At 48.7% G+C, this 19478-nt stretch overlaps 7 protein-coding genes across 7 annotated transcripts; 2 read left to right on the top strand and 5 right to left on the bottom strand.

Annotated features, from left to right (window-relative positions):
• Positions 1-913: 913 nt before the first annotated feature.
• Positions 914-1288, bottom strand: T069G_01712 (sugar transporter domain-containing protein; the record flags this gene model as incomplete). The annotated part of the gene is made up of 1 exon (XM_056168922.1): positions 914-1288. The coding sequence occupies one exon, from the start codon at positions 1286-1288 to the stop codon at positions 914-916; it is 375 nt and encodes a 124-aa protein (XP_056034238.1).
• A 454-nt stretch (positions 1289-1742) lies between these two features.
• T069G_01711 (reverse transcriptase (RNA-dependent DNA polymerase) domain-containing protein) lies at positions 1743-4016 on the bottom strand (the record flags this gene model as incomplete). Its single annotated transcript, XM_056168921.1, has 1 exon — positions 1743-4016. The coding sequence occupies one exon, from the start codon at positions 4014-4016 to the stop codon at positions 1743-1745; it is 2274 nt and encodes a 757-aa protein (XP_056034237.1).
• A 911-nt stretch (positions 4017-4927) lies between these two features.
• T069G_01710 (gag-polypeptide of LTR copia-type domain-containing protein) lies at positions 4928-8786 on the bottom strand (the record flags this gene model as incomplete). Its single annotated transcript, XM_056168920.1, has 4 exons — positions 4928-4977; positions 5108-5629; positions 5672-5906; positions 5970-8786. 4 exons carry the CDS (start codon positions 8784-8786, stop codon positions 4928-4930), a joined length of 3624 nt encoding a protein of 1207 aa, XP_056034236.1.
• A 242-nt stretch (positions 8787-9028) lies between these two features.
• Positions 9029-10335, bottom strand: T069G_01709 (sugar transporter domain-containing protein; the record flags this gene model as incomplete). The annotated part of the gene is made up of 3 exons (XM_056168919.1): positions 9029-9684; positions 9750-10074; positions 10201-10335. 3 exons carry the CDS (start codon positions 10333-10335, stop codon positions 9029-9031), a joined length of 1116 nt encoding a protein of 371 aa, XP_056034235.1.
• Positions 10336-11588: 1253 nt separating this feature from the next.
• On the bottom strand, positions 11589-12865 carry T069G_01708 (short chain dehydrogenase domain-containing protein; the record flags this gene model as incomplete). Its single annotated transcript, XM_056168918.1, has 3 exons — positions 11589-11705; positions 11811-12041; positions 12131-12865. The coding sequence occupies 3 exons, from the start codon at positions 12863-12865 to the stop codon at positions 11589-11591; spliced, it is 1083 nt and encodes a 360-aa protein (XP_056034234.1).
• Positions 12866-13636: 771 nt separating this feature from the next.
• Positions 13637-14910, top strand: T069G_01707 (alpha/beta hydrolase fold domain-containing protein; the record flags this gene model as incomplete). Its single annotated transcript, XM_056168917.1, has 3 exons — positions 13637-13639; positions 13706-13775; positions 13847-14910. 3 exons carry the CDS (start codon positions 13637-13639, stop codon positions 14908-14910), a joined length of 1137 nt encoding a protein of 378 aa, XP_056034233.1.
• Positions 14911-17325: 2415 nt separating this feature from the next.
• On the top strand, positions 17326-19221 carry T069G_01706 (eukaryotic aspartyl protease domain-containing protein; the record flags this gene model as incomplete). Its single annotated transcript, XM_056168916.1, has 3 exons — positions 17326-17530; positions 17762-18861; positions 18934-19221. The coding sequence occupies 3 exons, from the start codon at positions 17326-17328 to the stop codon at positions 19219-19221; spliced, it is 1593 nt and encodes a 530-aa protein (XP_056034232.1).
• Positions 19222-19478: the final 257 nt, after the last annotated feature.

Raw genomic sequence — 19478 nt, 5'->3', positions numbered from 1 at the left:
GACTATCCATATATTATTGAAGATATGTAAATAGAGTATTGTAAAACAAAAAACCCCCACGTTTCGTTCCTGTATACTGCAAACCAAGCAATATCGCTCCATTCTACTATCGTTACTTTCTTCTAGTATCGTTAATTTCTTCTACTGTCGCTACTTTCTTCTAATATGGCTACTTTCCCCTACTGTCGCTATTTCTTGTGAAATCGTTGTAGAATTCGGTGGCAGCTCTCACCAGTTTCTTGGCTGCCGAACGATTCTGAAACTGGGCGCAATGCATTACGCTACTCAAGGATTGCTCTGTACCTTCTCCAGTGAGGAATACTACAGCGGGGTCGGTCTTCAGGATCGAGTCCATGGACGAGGATAGGCTGAAACTGGTATTGCTTTCAGCAATAACTGACTCATGAAACTTTCCCAGCAACCCAGCTACTTCTCCACTATAGAAAGGCAAGGCTTGTCCTGCAGCATAAAGCACATAGACTGTGATACGCTCGCCATCAATCTCCCATTAGTCGCAAATAATGTATAGAAGCTCGGCTTGCTCTCTTGCTTTCCCTTTCGCTTAGTTGGTATTCTCAGTATCCGAGTCAGATCCTGCTTTAAGTTCTTGTAGCAGTCGAGATTTCTTGGTAGCTGTCGGTGTGAGGCTAAAGAGCCTGCCTTGTACAGGAGCTTCAGTTGATCCCCGAGGGAGGAATGTGCTGGTAAGACGTCTCTGCGGGATAGATTATTGTAGGAGTCGCCAGCATTGTGAAGAGTTCAGGCGTCAATATGGGTCTTGTTAATTTTACGTGTGATACTCCTGTGCTCCCTGTTGATCGATAGCCAAGAAAGCAGCGGTGTTTATTAGGGTAGCATTATTACGAAGAAAGTAAACACAATATCTCAACCGCGTTACTCAAGCTCGGTGCTCCTATGTCTTGACACCCTTCTCTCCACCATTTGGTGAGGCGACCTCCTCATCCCCTTCCACAACCAGTTCCTTTTCGTCCTTTAGACCCATCTCACCGCTCCATCCATTCTCTAGCAAGTAAGCTCTGAGCTTTTCGTCTCGCACGGCGAGATCCTCGCCCGTCACGTTGGGTACAAAGAAGTAGGTGACCAAAATACCCACCACACCACAGATAGCAGCAATAATAAACGTCCACCGTTTGCCCAGGTTGTTTTGAATCGGAGTAAATGCCTGAGTCCCTACCGCAGCACCTGTTTTTCCTAGGGCAGCCGATGCGCCGTAAAAAGAGCCCCTGATACTTGTTGCGTAGCTTTCAGCAGAGAGCAAGCCTAACATATCGCCAGGACCTAGGTTTCCTGAACTCTGCATCAGGCCGTAAAAGCAGACGAACAACGGTGTGATTTTAGTGATTTTATCGTAGGAACAGCCGATAATAAGCCCAAAAATTAAATATCCACTGAATCAGTTGAGGGAGAAGAAGGGTGCGAGGTGACTTGCAAACTAACTAGCTAACGAAGGACAGCTATATAGGCAATCCATGACTGATTCACTTATGTGCGGTTGGCTGCATACTTCACCGCCACTGTATGTTACCGCACAAGTGAATGAAGGTTGAAGGCAACTGTAAGTTGCCGCACAGGTGAATGAAGGTCGAAGGTTCCAGAGTCCATCTCCAACTCTCCCCCTGACTCGATCCTTCGTACCTTGAAGAACATGTATTGCCCAAAAAAAAAAAAAAATCCTTCCAGCCGAAAATCCCCTCAAAAATCCAAATAATTCTCCGAAAAAATCAGTTTCCCTTGCCAGTGTTCTTTTTCTTGTTGATCCAGGCCTCCATTCCCAGCTTTTCCATGAATCCTTCGTGTTTCAATCTCGGTAGTGCCTTGGTGAGAATGTCTGCCACATTCTCGTGTGTGTTTACCCGTCGGGTTTTCACGTCACCTTTTTTCATTACTCTTTCACGTATGTAGTGAAAGCGGACGTCAATGTGCTTGGCTTTCTTGTGTAGCACTGGATTTTTGGTCAGCTTAAGAGCAGCGTTGTTGTCAATGTATAGTGGGATGTGATCAATGAAGGGTAACACCCTCAAGTCGTTTACGAATTGTCGCATCCACACTGCTTCCTTGCATGCATCAGAAGCTGCCATATATTCAGCGTCCATTGTGGCTGTTGCCATCGACTTCTGCCTCTGAGAGGTCCATGAGACGGGACATCCCCCCAAAAGGAAAATGTAGCCGGATGTCGATCGTCGTGTGTCTTGGCAACCAGCGAAGTCTGCGTCTGAGTATCCAACAATGTTCACATTTGTGCCTCGTGGGTAGAACAATCCACTGTCAAGTGTTTCCGCCAAATATGCCATAACGTGCAGTGTTGCATCCATATGTTGTTGGTTTGGATTGGCTGTAAACCTTGCGCAATAGTTTGTTGCATATGCCATTTCTGGACGAGTCATGTTTGACAGCCACATCAGAGATCCCACCATCGATTGGTATCTGTTTTTTAAGTCTGCTGCTGCAACATGGTCTCGTTCGCGTCTGAGTATTGTGTTGGCCGCCATTGGTGTCTTTGCAGGTGTAATTTCTTCAAGTCCAAAGCGTTTGAGTACTTGTTCAGCATACCGTCGTTGGTTAATGTGAATTCCGTCCCTCGATTGTTCAATATTCATTCCCAGGTAGTATGTGCACACGCCTTCATCCTTCATGTCAAATTCCTTTGACATTTCTTGCCGGAAAACTTGTGCTGTTTCTTCCTCTTTTGCCAGAATCAGCAGATCATCGACCCAGACGGCAACAATGAGAAGTTCCTTTTGATGAACAAAAACGCATGGGTCAAAATTCGAGATTCGGAATCCAAGCTTGAAGAGATGTTCTGTCAGGCGAATATACCAGAGTCTTGGTGCCTGTTTCAGCCCATACAGGGCCTTTTTCAGCCTCAGGATTTTCCCCTTTTTAATGTTCATCCCAGGGGGAGGTTTCATATATACTTCAACGTCAAGTGTACCGTGTAGGAAGGCTGTCTTCACATCCATCAGGTAAACCGTCAGACCCAGCTTCGCTGCAATCGCAAGCAGAACTTTGTAGGAAGAAGATTTGACAACAGTTGCAAAGATTTCTTCATAGTCTATTCCCTCCTGTTGTTGGAAGCCTTTGGCTACCAGCCTTGCTTTGTACTTGTTGAAGTATTGCCTTTTTTCGTTGTCGTATAGGACCTTTCTTTTGAATACCCATCGGCCTGTGATAGTCTTCTTACCTTTGGGTAGATCCTTTTGGCCTATTACCTCGTACGTCTCGTTTTGGATTAGACTTTGTAGTTCATTGTCAACAGCTTCTTGCCACATTGGAGCTTCGCTAGTTTTCATCGCTTGACCATAGTTTGTTGGTTCGACATCGTCCATGTCTGGTGCCACCATGGCCATGGCAACAAATGCATTGACCGCAGTCCTTGTCCTCATCGAGTCTGCTTCAGCGAAATCGAGAATGTCGATATCGACTCGTCTGTTTTGTCTCATTCTTTTTCGAGTTGGTTCGTCGTCGCTTGAGGATGTGCTATTTTCCGCTGCACCAGTCTGGTCATCTTGATCTTCCCGGGCCACCCTTTCGTTTGCCTGCCTTGGTCTCATGCCAGAGTAATGTTGGAGCGTGTTCTCATTCTCACCTTCCACCATTGAGCTGTGAATCCAAATCACGACATTTTCCGGATGTTCTGGTGTTGGTACAAGGTAGGTTGCGCCATTACTCAGAACATATCCCAGCTGAATATGCATGACCGACTCTTGTTGTTGTCCCCACAGGTGTAAGGCAGCCCCCAGCTGATCAATGAAGAAATTGTTTTGGTTGTCTCTGGCAAGGGCTCCAGTTTCTTGTTCAAACATCCGGATTTCTTCGTTTTCCAGCAGATCCATCAATTGTCCGGGGGTGGGTGTTTGAGTTTGAGAAATTTGATTTTGGAAGCTCAGGCTCACGGCCCTCACCCCACACAGCAGGTTTTCGCCAGATGTTTCGATCAACTCGTGGCCGTGGGGAAAGCTTTGTTCATAAGCCCGTCTTGCTTCTTCTGGTCCCATTGAGAGGTTTTGAGGTGTGTGATTGTTCCTCAGAGGAAGTGACTTTTTACTCTCGATGGGTACTCGACGGGGTAGATTAGTACCTATTCTCTTTTTTGTTGCTTTCAGTAGTGAGGTAGCATTTCCCTGGCTGTACCACGTGTGACTTTCCCAGTCATCTACGAAAGCAATTCCCGTGTCGTTGAACTCGTAGGGTGCAGTGATGTATTTTTCCGCCATGTACCCGGGTTTATTCCAGGTGCATGTCTTGTGTCTGCCTTTCCTCAGAATGCATGCCGTACATGGTTTGTTGCCATCGCAGTTTCGCTTGAAGTTCCGGCAGTTGACACATTCATCTTCGCTTTCCGATATGTTTTCAACAAATTTCTTGACTTTTGCGCTGGCTTCCTCCAGAGTTATTTTCTTTTTCTCCAGAATATATTGACCACCATATGTTCGGGTAACAAGGCCTTCCTGGTCAATGTACGAACATGGTTCTCCCATTTTTTTGCACTTGTCGCATGGTCGTTGTCTGTCGCAATGTTGACTTTTTACTGCGCATCTGTTACACTTTGGTGTGTAGAAGACTTTTTCGGCGAGGCAGCTTTCGGCAACATCTCTCTCAATGCAATTGTTACATGGAGTTTTACCATCGCAACTTGGGCGTTCTTTCATGATACACCTGTGACACTTGTCTTCCTTTGGAACATCGACTTTTTCCTTTTTCGGTCTCTGCTTCATGTAGACAGCCCCTTCAAGATCATTTGTGCATTTACGCTGGTACTTGATGCATGCAGCACATTTTTCGTCCGGTGAACTGCGAACACAAACAGCTCCATACTCAAAGCACTTGCGACATTTGGGTATATTGGAGGGAAGCTCCTTTTGTCGCATGGATCTTGGAACAGCATTGGTGAGATCATTTTCGCATTTCACACCCAGCATGGCGCACTGATGGCATCGTTCGTTCGGGCTGAAGCGTCTACATACGCGTTCGTTCAAGTAGCATTTTCTGCATTTAGGTGATGACAGAGGTATATGACTGAAATCTCTTTTTTTCTTTCTGGCAACGAAGGTGAAATATTTCGCTGCTTCCTCCATGGGAAGTTCACCTGTTGCGTCTTCGTCGCCCTCATTTTCAGAATTTTCACCCTGGTCTTGTTTATCAGTGCGAGTTTTATCAGGTGCATAAAAGTACTTGGAAACTTGGTTCATGAAGCGTTCATTTTCGTCACCAAAGTTTGCAAGTCTTTGTTGGCTCACACTGACTGCATCGGGTGGACCATCGTCATCGTCATCACTGTCCATTCCAGAGTCATCATCGTCGGCTTCCGGGCGATATTCATCTGATTCATCGTCGGCATCGCCCCAGAAGTCATCATTTGGCATTGGCTCAGGTGTTTCGGGTATCATTTCCTCGTCTTCGTCGTCTGGGGAAAGATTTTCGCTTGATTCGGATAGACATTCGTCGGTTTCGTCGTCTGTGACTACCTCCTCGTTTTCAGGCGGCGGATCTGGTTTTGCCATTGGTGGTAGGTCGTGTTCATCGTCCAAACCCACGCCCTCATCCACTCGTGCCATGCTGACTCTGAAGACGCGGTGTTTTTCTTCCGAGTAGACTTTGTAGACAGATTCTGATTCGCAGCCAACATAGTATCCCATCCATCCTCTCTGACCGTGGAGTTTTGGCAGAGCGTCTCTGCCTTTTTCAGGGGGAAGAGTTACAAACATTCTGCTTCCGAAGATATGTTCTCGGGAGAGGTTCGGTTTGTACCCGTGAAAAGCCTCCCACGGAGTCATCTTGTTTTTCAAAGCTCTCGAGGGTGACCGGTTTTTATACCATACCGCCTGCTCCATAGCACAAGGCCATAGATTTTCTGGCATTGAGGTTGATCTCAGGGATTCCTTGGTCTTATTGTCGAACAGCTGGATAAGTTGTCTCAGGACCTCTTTTTCTCGCATCATGGGGTTTGCTTTTTCCCTGACAGTTCTCATTCCGCGTTCCCCAACACCATTCATGTGATGCTGATATGGGATAGTGGGTTCGACAGCCATGTGGTGTTTCTTGACATATCGACTGACTTCTCCTTTTTGGAATTCCCCATCCATTCGCCACTTCCTCACAGTAATGCCATATTCTTTTTCGATTTCCTTGTGCATTCTTTTGAAGACTTCTGGCACATCAGCTGGTCTTGTATATCCTTCGCACCAGGTATATCGTGTTTTATCATCGACCATAAAGAGGAAATGTCGATGACCGTTGTATCCAGGCATATGGTAGGGTCCCCACGAGTCAACGTGGAAAAGTCCGCCGGGTTGATCGGCACGTCTTCGAGCAGGCTCTCTCGGAATTTTGACCAGGGCCTTTGTCAGGCTACAGATTGGGCACATGGTTTTCAGCGCGGCTTGGACTTGTTTGTCGGTGAGAGGACATCCTGTACTCATTTTCAACAAATCCCTCATGTTCTGCCATCCCAAATGTCCGAGGCGCCTGTGCCATTTCCAGACTTCATCCTGCAGATTAATGACACCAACGAAGCCCGCATTGTCAGCGTCGTTTTCTTCATCGTCTGAGGGTACCACGGCCTCGACGTAGTATAACCCCTCGTTTTCTCTGGCCAGAGTGAGAGTCTCACCGTCGGGTGTCTCAATGGAGATCCAGTCTTTGTTCCACTTTCCTTGAAGATTGGCCTTTTTGCCCAGGTGTGAAGTTGACATAAGGTTGCAGTGAGCATTCGGAGCATAAGCAACTTCAGTAATTTCCAAAGTGTTTATTTTTCCGTCGTCGTTCATGACATAGACTTCGCAAGTGCCTCCTCCTTCAATCTTCAGAGAGTTTGAGAAGTCCGCAGTGGAAATGGTGTATTGAATTGGAGTCCACTGAGTGAACCATTTTCTCGAATTGCATACCATCATATTCGCTCCACTATCAAAGATCCATGAATCACGATCAACATTTTCGGCTCCAGCCGCTCCAAGACAAGCAAAGACTCGATCAAAAACATTCTTTCCGCATCCACCACTACCACTTGTTCCGCAATCCTTCACTCCCAAGCGCTCCCCCTGACAAGGTCCTTCAGAGGTTGTCTTGGAGGAGTTAGTGAGATGAAGCGAACAGGGTATGGGGGGCGTACTCATTTCGTAGTCTTGCGACGGGTCGTCAAGGTCAAGGTGTTGATCGTAGAGATCATACTCACACTCACAGTGGTATGGGAGCTTCGTGACGTCCTGGCAGAGATCACACACTTCCTGTTCAAAGTCCAGATGACGCACGTCTGCAAGTTTCATGGCAATATGAACAAGGGGGTCTCCGTCGGACACAGTGTAGCCATCGATGTCCACGATCCATTTAGAGTGATCAGAGAGGTCGTGTTTTCCTGACAAAAGGTTGTGTAGGAGCTTCAGTGTCTCAACGAGAGATTCACAGCCTTGAATCTTGCTGATTCGTTGGTGCAGGGCTTCAGCAATGCGGAGATGTCGTCCGATAGCTTTCTTGGCGAAGAAGCGTAATACTTTGGTAATAAAGGCGAGCTGAGGATGCTGCGAGACTGCGGCGCGTTCAAGTTGGTGAACAGTCTGGCGGTATTTGTCTCGAAGGTCTTCCTTGGTTGGGACTTCAAAGTGAGACACCTTCTTGCCATCAGTAACCTCAGTGATTGGTTCTTCGTCAACAGCGTCTTCTTCAACAGTGATGTTGTTGGCAGCTTCATTACTGATCTCCTTGTCAGCATGGTTCTCAAGGGTGTCGTCCGAGTCGTCTATCTTTTCAACAGACTGCGAAAGTAGTTGTCGGAAGTGTTGTACGTCGGCAAAAGCAAAAGCAGTGATGCGTCGTCCGCCGCCGCCACCTTGGTTCTTGGAGTTTTTGCCAGTGGCATCATCATCGTTGCCGTTGGCAGTGGACTTTTTAGCTTCTCGGTTCTTGACAGCCTGAGGTTTCTTCTCGGGATGAGCAGTCCAACAGTTTTCAGTGTCATGCGTGTCCGGGTTGGGACATCCGGAGTGGGTACATTTCTTGGTACCATTGCGGGAGTTTTGACCTCCAGACCGGTTGTTGTTGTTGTTACCCTTCCTGGTTTCCGACTTCTGCTCGACTTTCTTCCTTGCCTCAGTGGCCATGAGTCGATTAGTCAGAGTGTGGATGTCTGGGAGAGTGACCAGGTTCTGGAGTTTGTGCCATTCCCAGAGTTCAATGAAGTCGCTGTACGACTTGGGCAATCCAGAGAGAATATTGGTCATCAGGATGGCATCAGGGTAGTCATAGTGGGCTCTGTTGAGATTGGATTGAAGTTCTCGGTGTTGATTAATGTAGTCAATCATAGACTCACACTTCCAGAGCTTCAGACTTTGGGCTTGAGTAAGCATTTCGACTACCATCAGGTCGGTCGATACTGCATATTGCTTCTTGAGATAACCGCATATGTCTCTTGGGTTGTTGAGATCCTCAACCTCAGTGGCGATGGCATCACAGAGTGAGGCATCAATGAGCTGGCGAGCAATCGATTTGCGCGACTTAATGTCCTTCCACTTCTCGAATGCAGCCTGATATTGAAGTAGGCTGCGATTCGAGTCAATCGTAACGTCAGTGGAGTTCTTGACCTTAGTGTTGACGTAGACAATGTTGTCTTCCAGAGTGGGTTCAGTCATGCCGGCGTCCTCTTCTCCTGTAAGGAGGGTCCAAACGCCAAGCGATTTGGCCGAACGATCAAAGTACTTCCTCCATTCGAGGTAGTTGTGCTGCCCCTCAAGCTTGTGGGCTCGCACTTGAGAGAAATCTGCCTTTCTCTCCATTCTTTCTGCTGCGTTAGTTGGTACAGAGTTTCTGTCCGGACCTCACCTGATTCCTTTCTTATCCTAGCAATTCGCGAAGGGCGTTTTATCTTTTCTCAAGTAGTAAACGTAGTGCCAAAGGGGCTCATAACCAGTTGAGGGAGAAGAAGGGTGCGAGGTGACTTGCAAACTAACTAGCTAACGAAGGACAGCTATATAGGCAATCCATGACTGATTCACTTATGTGCGGTTGGCTGCATACTTCACCGCCACTGTATGTTACCGCACAAGTGAATGAAGGTTGAAGGCAACTGTAAGTTGCCGCACAGGTGAATGAAGGTCGAAGGTTCCAGAGTCCATCTCCAACTGAATCCTAGCATCATCACGTTGCGCCTGCCTAGTCGATCACACAGAAAGGCGCCGAGAAAGACACCGGGCAGGGCAATGGCTCCTAGCAGTAACTGCCACTCTGCTGTGCTCCGTAGTATGTCTTTAGGGTCGACAACGGAAGAAAGAATAGTGCCGGAAAAGACTCCGTTCGGAAAGGTAACAAAGTCGTAGAGGAACCAGGCGCCACATGTGCCAATCAAAGTCTTCCAGTAGTATCGAATAGCCAGACCGTAAGGCACATTCCGCTGGATAGCGCTCTTGCGATAGAGCTTGGAGTTGAGCATCTTGAGACGGAAGTAGAAGACGGAGAGCGGGAGAAGTATGCCGATACCGAAGCATACTCGCCACACCGTCGACAGATGATTCTCACCAGCGGCAGAGAGCACAATGAGAAATATCGAAACAGCTAAGGGGCCGCCAAAAGAAAGCGGCAAATTAGTTACTAATATAAAGATTGGTCCTCGTTTATCAAGAGTTCTTTCGTTGGCGGCTTCAGAAGATGATGTGCTTGCAGCAGGATACTCGCCGCCTTGTGTCATGTTAGTCGTCGTTCTGTCTTCGTGGCGCAAAGGGTTGCGGAAAGAGAAATCTTACCAACACCAAATCCAACAATGCCTCGCGCAACAGTCAACATCCAAAACATGCCGTCGATGGTGACTCCATGGGCGGCAGTGGCCAGAATACCGCCGATGACGATGAGAAGTGTTGTTGCAACGATTGCAGTCTTGCGTCCGAGATAGTCGCAAGTCAGGCCTATGGTTACCTGCCCCAAAATCGCACCAACAAGTAATGAATTTGACACGCGAGTGGAGACAGTTGAAGTGTACTGCGCGGGATATTCCTTCTTGAAGAGGACATTGGACATTGTCATGAGGTTGTTCTGGTAGCCATCGGAAATGAGGGCGGCACCGGCCGCGATCTAAACAACGCACATACTATGTCAACAACCTATTCTCGTTTTGGAAAATATATTGAAAAGTGGCGAAACAAAGCTGATAAAAGATATTCAGGAAGCAGCTTTCGTGAAATCGTGGCGGAAACTCACAATGGTAAAGATGTCGGACAGCGACTGGCGCTTCTTAGCCGCGCCACTTTCGACGACGACAACAGCATTATCTCCATCTCCTTGAGTCGCAACTACAGCGGACGACTTTTCCGTCTGGCTAAGTTCGGCAGACATTGTGCAGGCAGCCCTCAAGAGGCTTTGGTTCGTACGCCGAGTCTGGTCGATGGCTTGAACAAGTAGCCAGTTGGCCTTGCCCCTCTAACATCAACAAGTCAGCCTAGGTCAAATCGAATTACACGTACGGGTGGTGCCGAGAATATATATGCACGAGCTACACACCTTTGACCGAACCGCCGACGTCCCATTTTCGGTGCGGTTGAGGATTGCAGCGTCGCAACGGAGTTTGCTGCCCTTCTCGTTTCTCTCTTAGCTCCCCATCGCCCATGAACTTTTGTTTCCTTCGAAAGCGGTTAAAGACAGGCACAAGAGGTTATCGAGAGCCAATACCAAGAAGCTACTCGCACATGTGATGCCTTGGTGGAGAGAATCCGGCTCATAATTGCCGAACCATCGCCAAGGGGTGTGTGAAGAAGGTCGAGATGCACTGTTCACCTGCGGGGAAGATATTGTAGAGAGTACAGTGTCAATTGGGAGTAAGCACTTGTTTAAAGCCAGATCGACAAAAGTAGTAGGCCTAGTAGCAGGATCTTTATGAATGGGGTCGGTGGCGCCGGCGCCTTCTACATTTGATATCCTTGAAAAAGCACTTAAGCACGTGCGGGGTGACTTTCTCTCGAATGCTGCTTTTGTGGTGTCTTTGTATTATTGAATCCCCTTGCCACCTACTTTCCGTGGTTATGATCTCGATTCAGAAGAGCTATTATCGTGTCTAGCAATAAGCATCCTCAATTGCTCTGATATGGATTAAGCAAACTAGAAGAATACGAAGCACCGCCATTTGCCATGTTTGATAGTGCCACACTAAATACTACCATTCCCACTCTCTGATCTACTTAGCATGCTGTCCCATGTGGGAGAGGCTATGGGAGAAAATATCATCAATGATTACCTCTACACGTGGTTCATTCATGCAAACAGCCTCACCCGGCCTCGTGGCAGGCAACAAAAAAAAACATTCAAATGACAGTTCTCACGACCCATAAAAACATGTACGTTAAAGTCCATATCTGTGGATTGACCACACCACCTTGAGTCACCGAGCACACTATCTGATCACTCTGGGCCAATATTGGACGAGACAAGGATGTCTCTCAACCACTTATAGATGATAGCTGCTCCCCGCCAACTCAAAGCATCTCCATGCTTTCCTGCCACGTGGGAACGATGCTTCTGACGGCTTGGCTACCGACATTTCATGCCGTCCTTGTAAATCTCGGGTCCGAGTTACCGAAGCACATGTAACCCACCTATGCCTTTAGCATGTTGCCCGTCTGGGGATCGACTTCTTGCCGGCCTCTAAAATTGATTCGGAAGTTGGCCGTGCCCTCTCGAACAAGTCGGAAGAACCATTCGGGGCCACCTCTCTAGAATAGGAAAAAAAAAAACATCGGTCAATTCCGGTTTATGTAGCCAAACAAGGTGAAGCTTGGATAGAAAGAGAAGAGCGAGCTATGAAGAATTCGACTCACCAAGGTTGTTGCTACTCTGTTGAGGCCAGGCAAATAGATGATCGATCCATAGCCGCTGTACACGGCGCTCACCATTGCCTCGCCCACGGTGTCAACCTGTAGGAACGGCAAAAGAAAGTTTGGCACATTTGTATGGCCGCTGACTAGGGCGGTGCGGATGAAGCAGAACATGCCAAATGTGAGGCGTACACGAGGTGCCTTGTGAATGTTTTTGAGTTCCAACTGAAGGGCCTAATACGAATATTAGTTCACGAATTCTCCCCCGATTATGAGCAAGTAATCGTCTGGTATGTATACGTCGCCAAGAATCACAAACTTACCTCGTGCAATGCTAACAGCCCAGCCTTCGTCGCAGCGTAATCTGCAATCATGGCTGGTGGCGTCACACAACTCAAGCTGCCGGTGTGTATGATATGCCCATGGTCCCTCTTAACCATCTCTGGCAGAAACTCCTTGGCAAGAAGCATCGGGGCAATGAGATTCGTCTTCACGGTGGCCTCGACATCCCCATACGACCCTTCCATGATGGTTGCTCCGCGAACCAATCCTGCATTGTTGAATAACACGGTAGGATGTCCGACCTCACTTCTGATGTGCTCACATGTAGACTTCAGGGCATTGGAGTCGCTCAGATCGCACTGGTAATACGACACGCGAGCCCCTTCTTGCTTAGGTTGCCATTTCAGCGGAGCGTAATCGACAATTACAATTCGTGTTCTTGGGTTTCGCGCGATGAGTTGCTTGGATATACTGGCGCCGATACCATCACTTCCTCCCGTGACAACGACAATCTCTTCATCCCAATTCCATGTCTGGTCCGATATCCAGTTGTTGGCAAATTGCTTGTCCAAGTAGTCATTTAGAGACAGAAGAACACCAGCTAAAGTCAGCGCGTAGACCGGGAAAAGGAACTTGGTGACGATCGTGTCTGGAGTGTAAGTAGCCAAGCCCGATAGAAGTAGAGCTGCCGGTGCTGTAATAACAGGGTCAAAGAGCCAGCGTCTGAAAGGAGCAGCTATCGAGTCAAGAGTAACCCCCTCCCTTGATGTGAACATGATTTTCTGTATTGACGTGAGCGCAGGTAGATTGTTTTGCTGTTTTCCTTATTCTTCTAATTCAGAGTTGAATTAGAATGAATGGGCAATACCACCACGGCTTTAAGCCTGGGATGCAAGTACATATGCCTCCTCCCTTTAATCATACATGTGGTTGTAGCGGGAAATGGCTCACATGATGTTGAGGATTCGGGACTATTGACGCCCATTGTGAAACAGTTGCCACATCGGCATCAGCCGTACATGCATCTCCTAGCCGTCCATATTTTCCGCATCCGCGCCAAGCTGAAAGGACTGAGCTGAAGTGTTACAATTACCTCCGCTTTGGCCTTCTGAAGTTACAGAGCCTGATACACGCCCCGCTCGCTTAATTGAATGGCAACGTTGTTGGACTTGGTTGCCATCCCCGTCTCCAAGCCTGGGCTGGGTGTAACTGGTATGTGCACAGCTACATAATTAGAAGGCGGCAAGTCAGTCCATGCAAGACGACCCTACATGCATCCGGTGAGAGTGCAAAACCTGCAAGATAAGCCATAAGAGGATGATATTGGCCAGCGCAATGTAAGTCAACTGAGACAGAATGCCACGTCGTAAAACATGGCACAGGAATCGTCGTCTAGAGATGAGGGCGGTTTTATAAGATGAGCTGGCTCCCGGCTGCTCCAACGGCTCTTCAATGTTTCTATCGCATGTATCCCTATTCAGTTATTTGGTTGTGTATGTCAACATAGTTGTGCAGTTGAGCACTGGCAACCACAATATCCACTTTCGATGGTAGGACAGGTTTCACCATTCATCCAGGATGTATCTCGCTGACATATATTCGGAACAAAAATCTAGGTCAACAACGGCAAGCCTCGCCTCTCCATTGGCGAGAAACTGAAGCTGATCGGGGTTTCGCTTTTTGTCGGTAAGTCTTTGTCAGTCAAGGGATATATATGGCCGATATCATTTCGACTGACGAAAGATGTCTTCGCTTAGCTCCTTGTATGCTCGCCATCGTTGGTGCACAGGTGCTTTTGTTCGCCATCCGGAACAACTTGAACATTCGGCTGTATCTTTTGAGTGCCGGTGTTAGCGTTATCTTTAGTACCTTTACGGCTCGCGAAATCCAAACTTTGCTTCCATCTACCGAAGACGTATACAGAGCATGGATTCAGCGAAAAGCTAGGCTTGCCAGGGATCCAGCGCTCAAAGAGCGGCTCCAATGCGATATACAACCTCTCTCTGATGGCAACTCAAGCATTCTCTGGGTTGGAAACCGCCACAAAGCCCGCAAGGTGGTACTCTATCTTCACGGCGGAGGATATGTCATGCCGAGCCAAGCAGGACACTTTGAATGCGTGTGGAATACATTCGTTCTCTCTGGACTAGAGTCGGATACTGAGGTAGCTGTGGCTTTTCTACAGTATTCCCTGGCTCCCGCTTCGAAAGTTCCCGTACAGCTTTGTCAGGCTGCATCTGCTCTCTCCGAGATTCTCAAAGCAGGCTTCAGCGCCAAAGATATCGTCATTGGCGGCGATTCTGCTGGTGGCAACCTCACCATGCAAACTCTCAAGCATTTAGTCGAGCCTCATCCTGAAGCTTGTCATATCGCATTAGATGAGCCTCTGTCGGCTGCTGTGTTGGTGTCGCCGTGGCTCAGTACTGAGTACTCTAGCTCCTCATGCCTGGAATACGATAGCAGTGATATGCTCTCGAGAGCTGTCATGCGCTCACTTACGGCATATGCCTCCGGTTATGAAGAGCAGAGCGACTCGGACGAGACCAACAGTTGGGCAAAGCCTCTTGAATGCAAAGGGGCTTGGATAGGCAAGCTTAACAGTGCTGTCAGGAAGATTCACATGACTGTTGGTGGGAGGGAGATTTTGGCCGATCAGGCAACTTCAATGGCAAAGGCCATTGAAGCCATGAAGACGGGTGTCCAAGTAACGCTGGAGAGCGACCCAAACGCGGCCCATGACTTTATTGTAGCCGAAGGAATATTAGAACAAGTCGGCGAGGCGACGATAAGAATGAAGCAGTGGTTCAAGGGATTGCTATGAGTACTGTATGTTTAGCATAATCCCCTACAGATAAGAGAAGATATTCGCTAATAGTGAAAAATAGTCACTATAGTTCTATGCAATACTGCCCTCCATCACTCAAGACATTTAAATTGACGAGCATATTCATCTAGGACTTGTAGTCACACACATAGAGTGGCACATATTTGCAAGGTATTTCTCGAAGCGGCATTTTGGTAAACGAAGAACTCAGACTGGCGTCATAATGCATCAGAGGTGAGCAGTTGGGTTGGTGGAGATGATTTAATTCGGATACGAGCACTGGAGGGAGCGGAAGGTGTCTGATTAATGAGAGTTTGTATTCTGCAGATTATGAAGCGAATAGGGGGAGAGGATAGAGAGAATGAGATGAAAATTCAACGCTGCAGGTGTTCGAACTTGCCCGGAACTCTAAGCTGCGCCATACACGTCATCAGCGTTATTTGTATTAATGTGAGAGATGATTTACTGAGAGAAAGTCCATAGAATCCTTCTATGCTCAATCTAGATTTCCCATCACAATATATGGCAATTTATTCGCTCATTTATTGTTCATGTTGCCCGCGTTATCCTGAGAGGGCCGGTATGAGAATGAGATTCTCACTTACGGCAGCCCAGTTGGTTGAGTGACTGCATTCACTCATTCGTAAAGATTGAGAAATTGGGCATTAAGAAAAGACTTGCTACTCATCGATACCAAAACTCCACTCAATTGCAACATCAGAAATTAAAGACGTGTCACGGAGAATTTGTTTCCACTGGAGATGATACCCATCTGGAGCAGGGAAAAGACAGCCCGGCTTCGGCCCCCTTTCTGCTCGCCTCACTCACTTCTAGTCACGGTTTATCACCTAAATACACACACTGGATGAAAATTGAAGACCAAGCATCCGAGTTGTCTAGTAGTCATCTGATGCTACCTTTCTTTGGGATGGAACGTCTTGGCTGCCAAGCACGGCTTGCGCGTCCTCGCGAATAATTCGCCGCTCAAGTATCAACTGAGAGCCGTGCGACTCAAAAGCCGTCCGTGAGGCAGCCAAGCCACCGCCACTGTGGTTACCATGCGGTGCACTACATCTATTGAAAGAAGAAGAATTGAAGAGTCAGGATTTTCAGTATCCAGCAGCTCAATCATGCTGATTTAAAACGGACGAGGAATTGTTGTGGTTGTATAAGTTGAAGAATAGCGGTATGTACATACTGTAAGCACCACCAAGTGGTCAGATGAAAATTAAGCGCTCGGTACTTGTCCTGCTAGAATTCAATTGAGAGTGAAGATGCTCCGTTTGATCCATAATTGACATCAGCCCCGAGGTCCTTTCTTTGAGGGTGGAGCGGCATCCCTGTTGGACTGTGGAACCGTTATTGCGGGCAGTCTTGAAGAGCACAAAGCTCTCGTGATGATGCTCTTTGTACAGTACAAGTGCTGCAACGTCAGGTACCTACACATATCTAAGCTGGATCTCCGTCTGTGGTCAACAGCTATCACCAAAAAGATCCTTTTAGGCCTCTGTTATTAGGGGAGTGCTTCTGGAAACAATGGGGCAGAGAAATCGTAGGCAGGCTGTAGGAATCTATGACGAGGGAGGCTCTTGAAAGAATCCCATAGGCACAGCTGGACGACGCCTCTTCCCAGGAGATCCGAAACCCCCACAAAACTTGAACCATGCCTGCGTGGTTGGCTAGGGTCCATAATACTGGCTCACCACTCCATGCCAGCATAAGCTTTTTTCTCGTGTATCCTCAACAAGAATGAGCCGAACCTTGACTTAATTACCAGCAAGAGTACAAAGTATCGCTGCTTACATGTGGTCAACCACCCAAGTATCGGCTCGGCTCTCCTGAGAACGAAGTGTGTGGCCACCGCTTGATCCGCCTCAATAGCGTCATGTAGCTGAGAACGGGCGCCACAAAGCGGAAAGCTGTGCTTGGCGGCTCGAGTCCAAGCGGACTAGTGCTTGTCTAGAGATGCGAGAGCTCGTCTAGTGCAGAAGCCGCAACGCTGCGCCGCGTCGCTCCAACCTCAGCTTGGCCAACAGCCTGTCGAGGGAAGCTCTCCAGCCTCATCCAAGGCTTGTTTTCTATGGAGCAGGCCGGCCCGTAATGGCTAGGAGACGACAATCGGAGACGAGGTCAAGGAGCCCATAAAAGGGAAAATGGACGTCTTGTTTGATTCTCTGCTGTCATCGACCCTTGTCGACGTTCCCCCGCTAGTGAGATCGCGCCGAGATCTGGGTTAATCACTCTGTTGACTCGATTGCCTTCAGCTGGGACTCGATTTTCCTCTTTCTCTTTTCTCTAGCTCCCCCCTTCTTCCGTCTCTTTGTTCCTCTTCCCACCCGCCGGAGCCGATATCCTTGCGAACACAGGGAGACATAGAGACGAGAAGGAGAGCCGACAGAACCTTCGCACACCATGAGGCTGACGACAGCGCTCGGGCTGCTGATCGCGGCGCAACATGCGGAAGCCGTTGTCACTCCGATGTTCCCGCGGGCGGAATCTGGTGATGGATATGTGTCGATCCCCGTGGGAACCATCAAGAGGCCTCACAACAAGGTTGGAAAGAGAAGCGCCATTGACGCAGTATTGGAGAATATGGATTTCTTTTATGCCATCGAAAGTGAGTCCTTTTCTCGCTGCTGTTAAGCCAATCGCTGCGACTATTGAGTTTCTATACAAGTTGGCTATACAAATTTGGTTTTTGTTTCATACTGCCCCATATAAGCTAGAAGCATTGTCTACTGTTTCCATGTCTCAGGCCCTCATGTACAAAGCGACGGCTACTGCTACTGCTGCATTCACCAGTCGCATGCAGGAAATATCATTTATACTAACAGCCTGTCACCGCCAGTCGGCCTAGGAACTCCTCCCCAGAACGTAACCGTCCTCGTCGATACAGGATCCAGCGAGCTATGGGTCAATCCGGACTGCTCGACCGCACCGTCCGAGTCGCAAGCCGAACAGTGTCAGCAGCTCGGCCAATACAATCCCAGAAGATCGAGAACGCCGCCGGTTGGTCCGTTTGGACGCGAGGAAATCAACTATGGCGACCCAACAGACCAGTCCACGCAGACGTCAGTCGACATCACCTACTATGCCGACACGCTGAGCTTTGGTAGTATTCAGGTCAAGAATCAGACGTTTGGCGTTGTTACGTCCAGCGAGGGCCAGGCACAGGGCATCATGGGCCTCGCGCCTGATGTTCGAGGAGGATTCCCAGGCGACCAACCGTACAGCTTGCTGCTCAACACAATGGCCGACCAGGGAGTCATTGCCAGCCGGGTCTTTTCCCTCGACCTCCGGCATTCCGATTCAGAGACGGGAGCCCTCATCTATGGCGGTCTTGATCGCAGCAAATTCATCGGTTCCCTCGAGACTCGACCCATCGTACCCGGCATCCAAGGCGAAACACGTCTGGCCGTAAACCTCACTACGCTGGGCCTCACGCAAAGCCGTTCGCAGAGCTTCAGGCTGAATAGCGCCGACACAAACGTGATGCTCGACTCTGGCACGACGCTCAGCCGCATGCACTCCGCTGCCGCATTGCCTATCCTCGAGGCTCTGGGCGCCCAAAACGATGGCGAGGGCTACTTTTTTGTGCCGTGCTCGCTTCGTGACTCGGCTGGCAGTGTCGATTTTGGCTTTGGCAACAAGGTCGTCAAGGTTCCCTTCTCTGATTTCATCCTATCAGCAGGCGATAGTGGCGGTCCCAGCGACTATTGTTACGTTGGCCTGGTCCTGACGACGGACCAGCAGATTCTGGGAGACACGGTGTTGAGGGCTGGATACTTTGTATTCGATTGGGACAACCAGGAGGTTCACATCGCCCAGGCCGCTGACTGTGGCAGCAGTGACATTGTTGTCGCCGGCAGCGGATCCAACGCCGTGCCCAATGTGCAGGGCAACTGCAACAGCAGTGATGCCGGTGTCACGGGCACAGGAGGCCCAACGGTAAGTGACAAAACTCAACGGCCTGTCTTGTCTTGAACCGCAAGAACCAGGAACTAATGATAATCTCCACAGGCCACGGGATCGACCCCGACTCCCACCAACAATATCCCGGCTACAGCCGTTACAACTGTCTTCACGGTGACATCCTGCCCAGTTTTCGATGTCGGATGCCGCACCGGCATGATCACAACCCAAACCATTCAAGGAGCTGAAGCTACGACTCAACCCAGCGCTACCAGCACTCCTAGTAGCGGCGGCAATGGAGATGGAGGAGACGAAGATGCAGGCGTGCGGCCTCCGGCCTTGACTTGGGTCTTTGTCGCGCTGGGTGCTTTGGCAATGATTTTTAACATTGTATAATTTCAAGAAGGGGTCTCTTACTGTATATATTCACGAGCGAGAGGACCATTGGCTGTCAATTTTGGACAACTCGGCCGAGGATTTACATACCAGTTTCGTATATGACGAAGGAGGGTGAAACATGACTGCCCATGGAGGATTTATTTCCCCAATGGATACCTGACATACATACACACACACATACACTTTTCGACTTGCATTTAATGACCATGTTACGTGTCGTCGTGCTATGTGGCCCCCCGCGCCCGTTTGAAGCA

This window comes from Trichoderma breve, chromosome 1, assembly GCF_028502605.1.
Source record: "Trichoderma breve strain T069 chromosome 1, whole genome shotgun sequence".
NCBI classification, from domain to species: Eukaryota; Fungi; Ascomycota; class Sordariomycetes; order Hypocreales; family Hypocreaceae; genus Trichoderma; species Trichoderma breve.
This window is presented reverse-complemented; position numbering and strand designations above follow the sequence as displayed.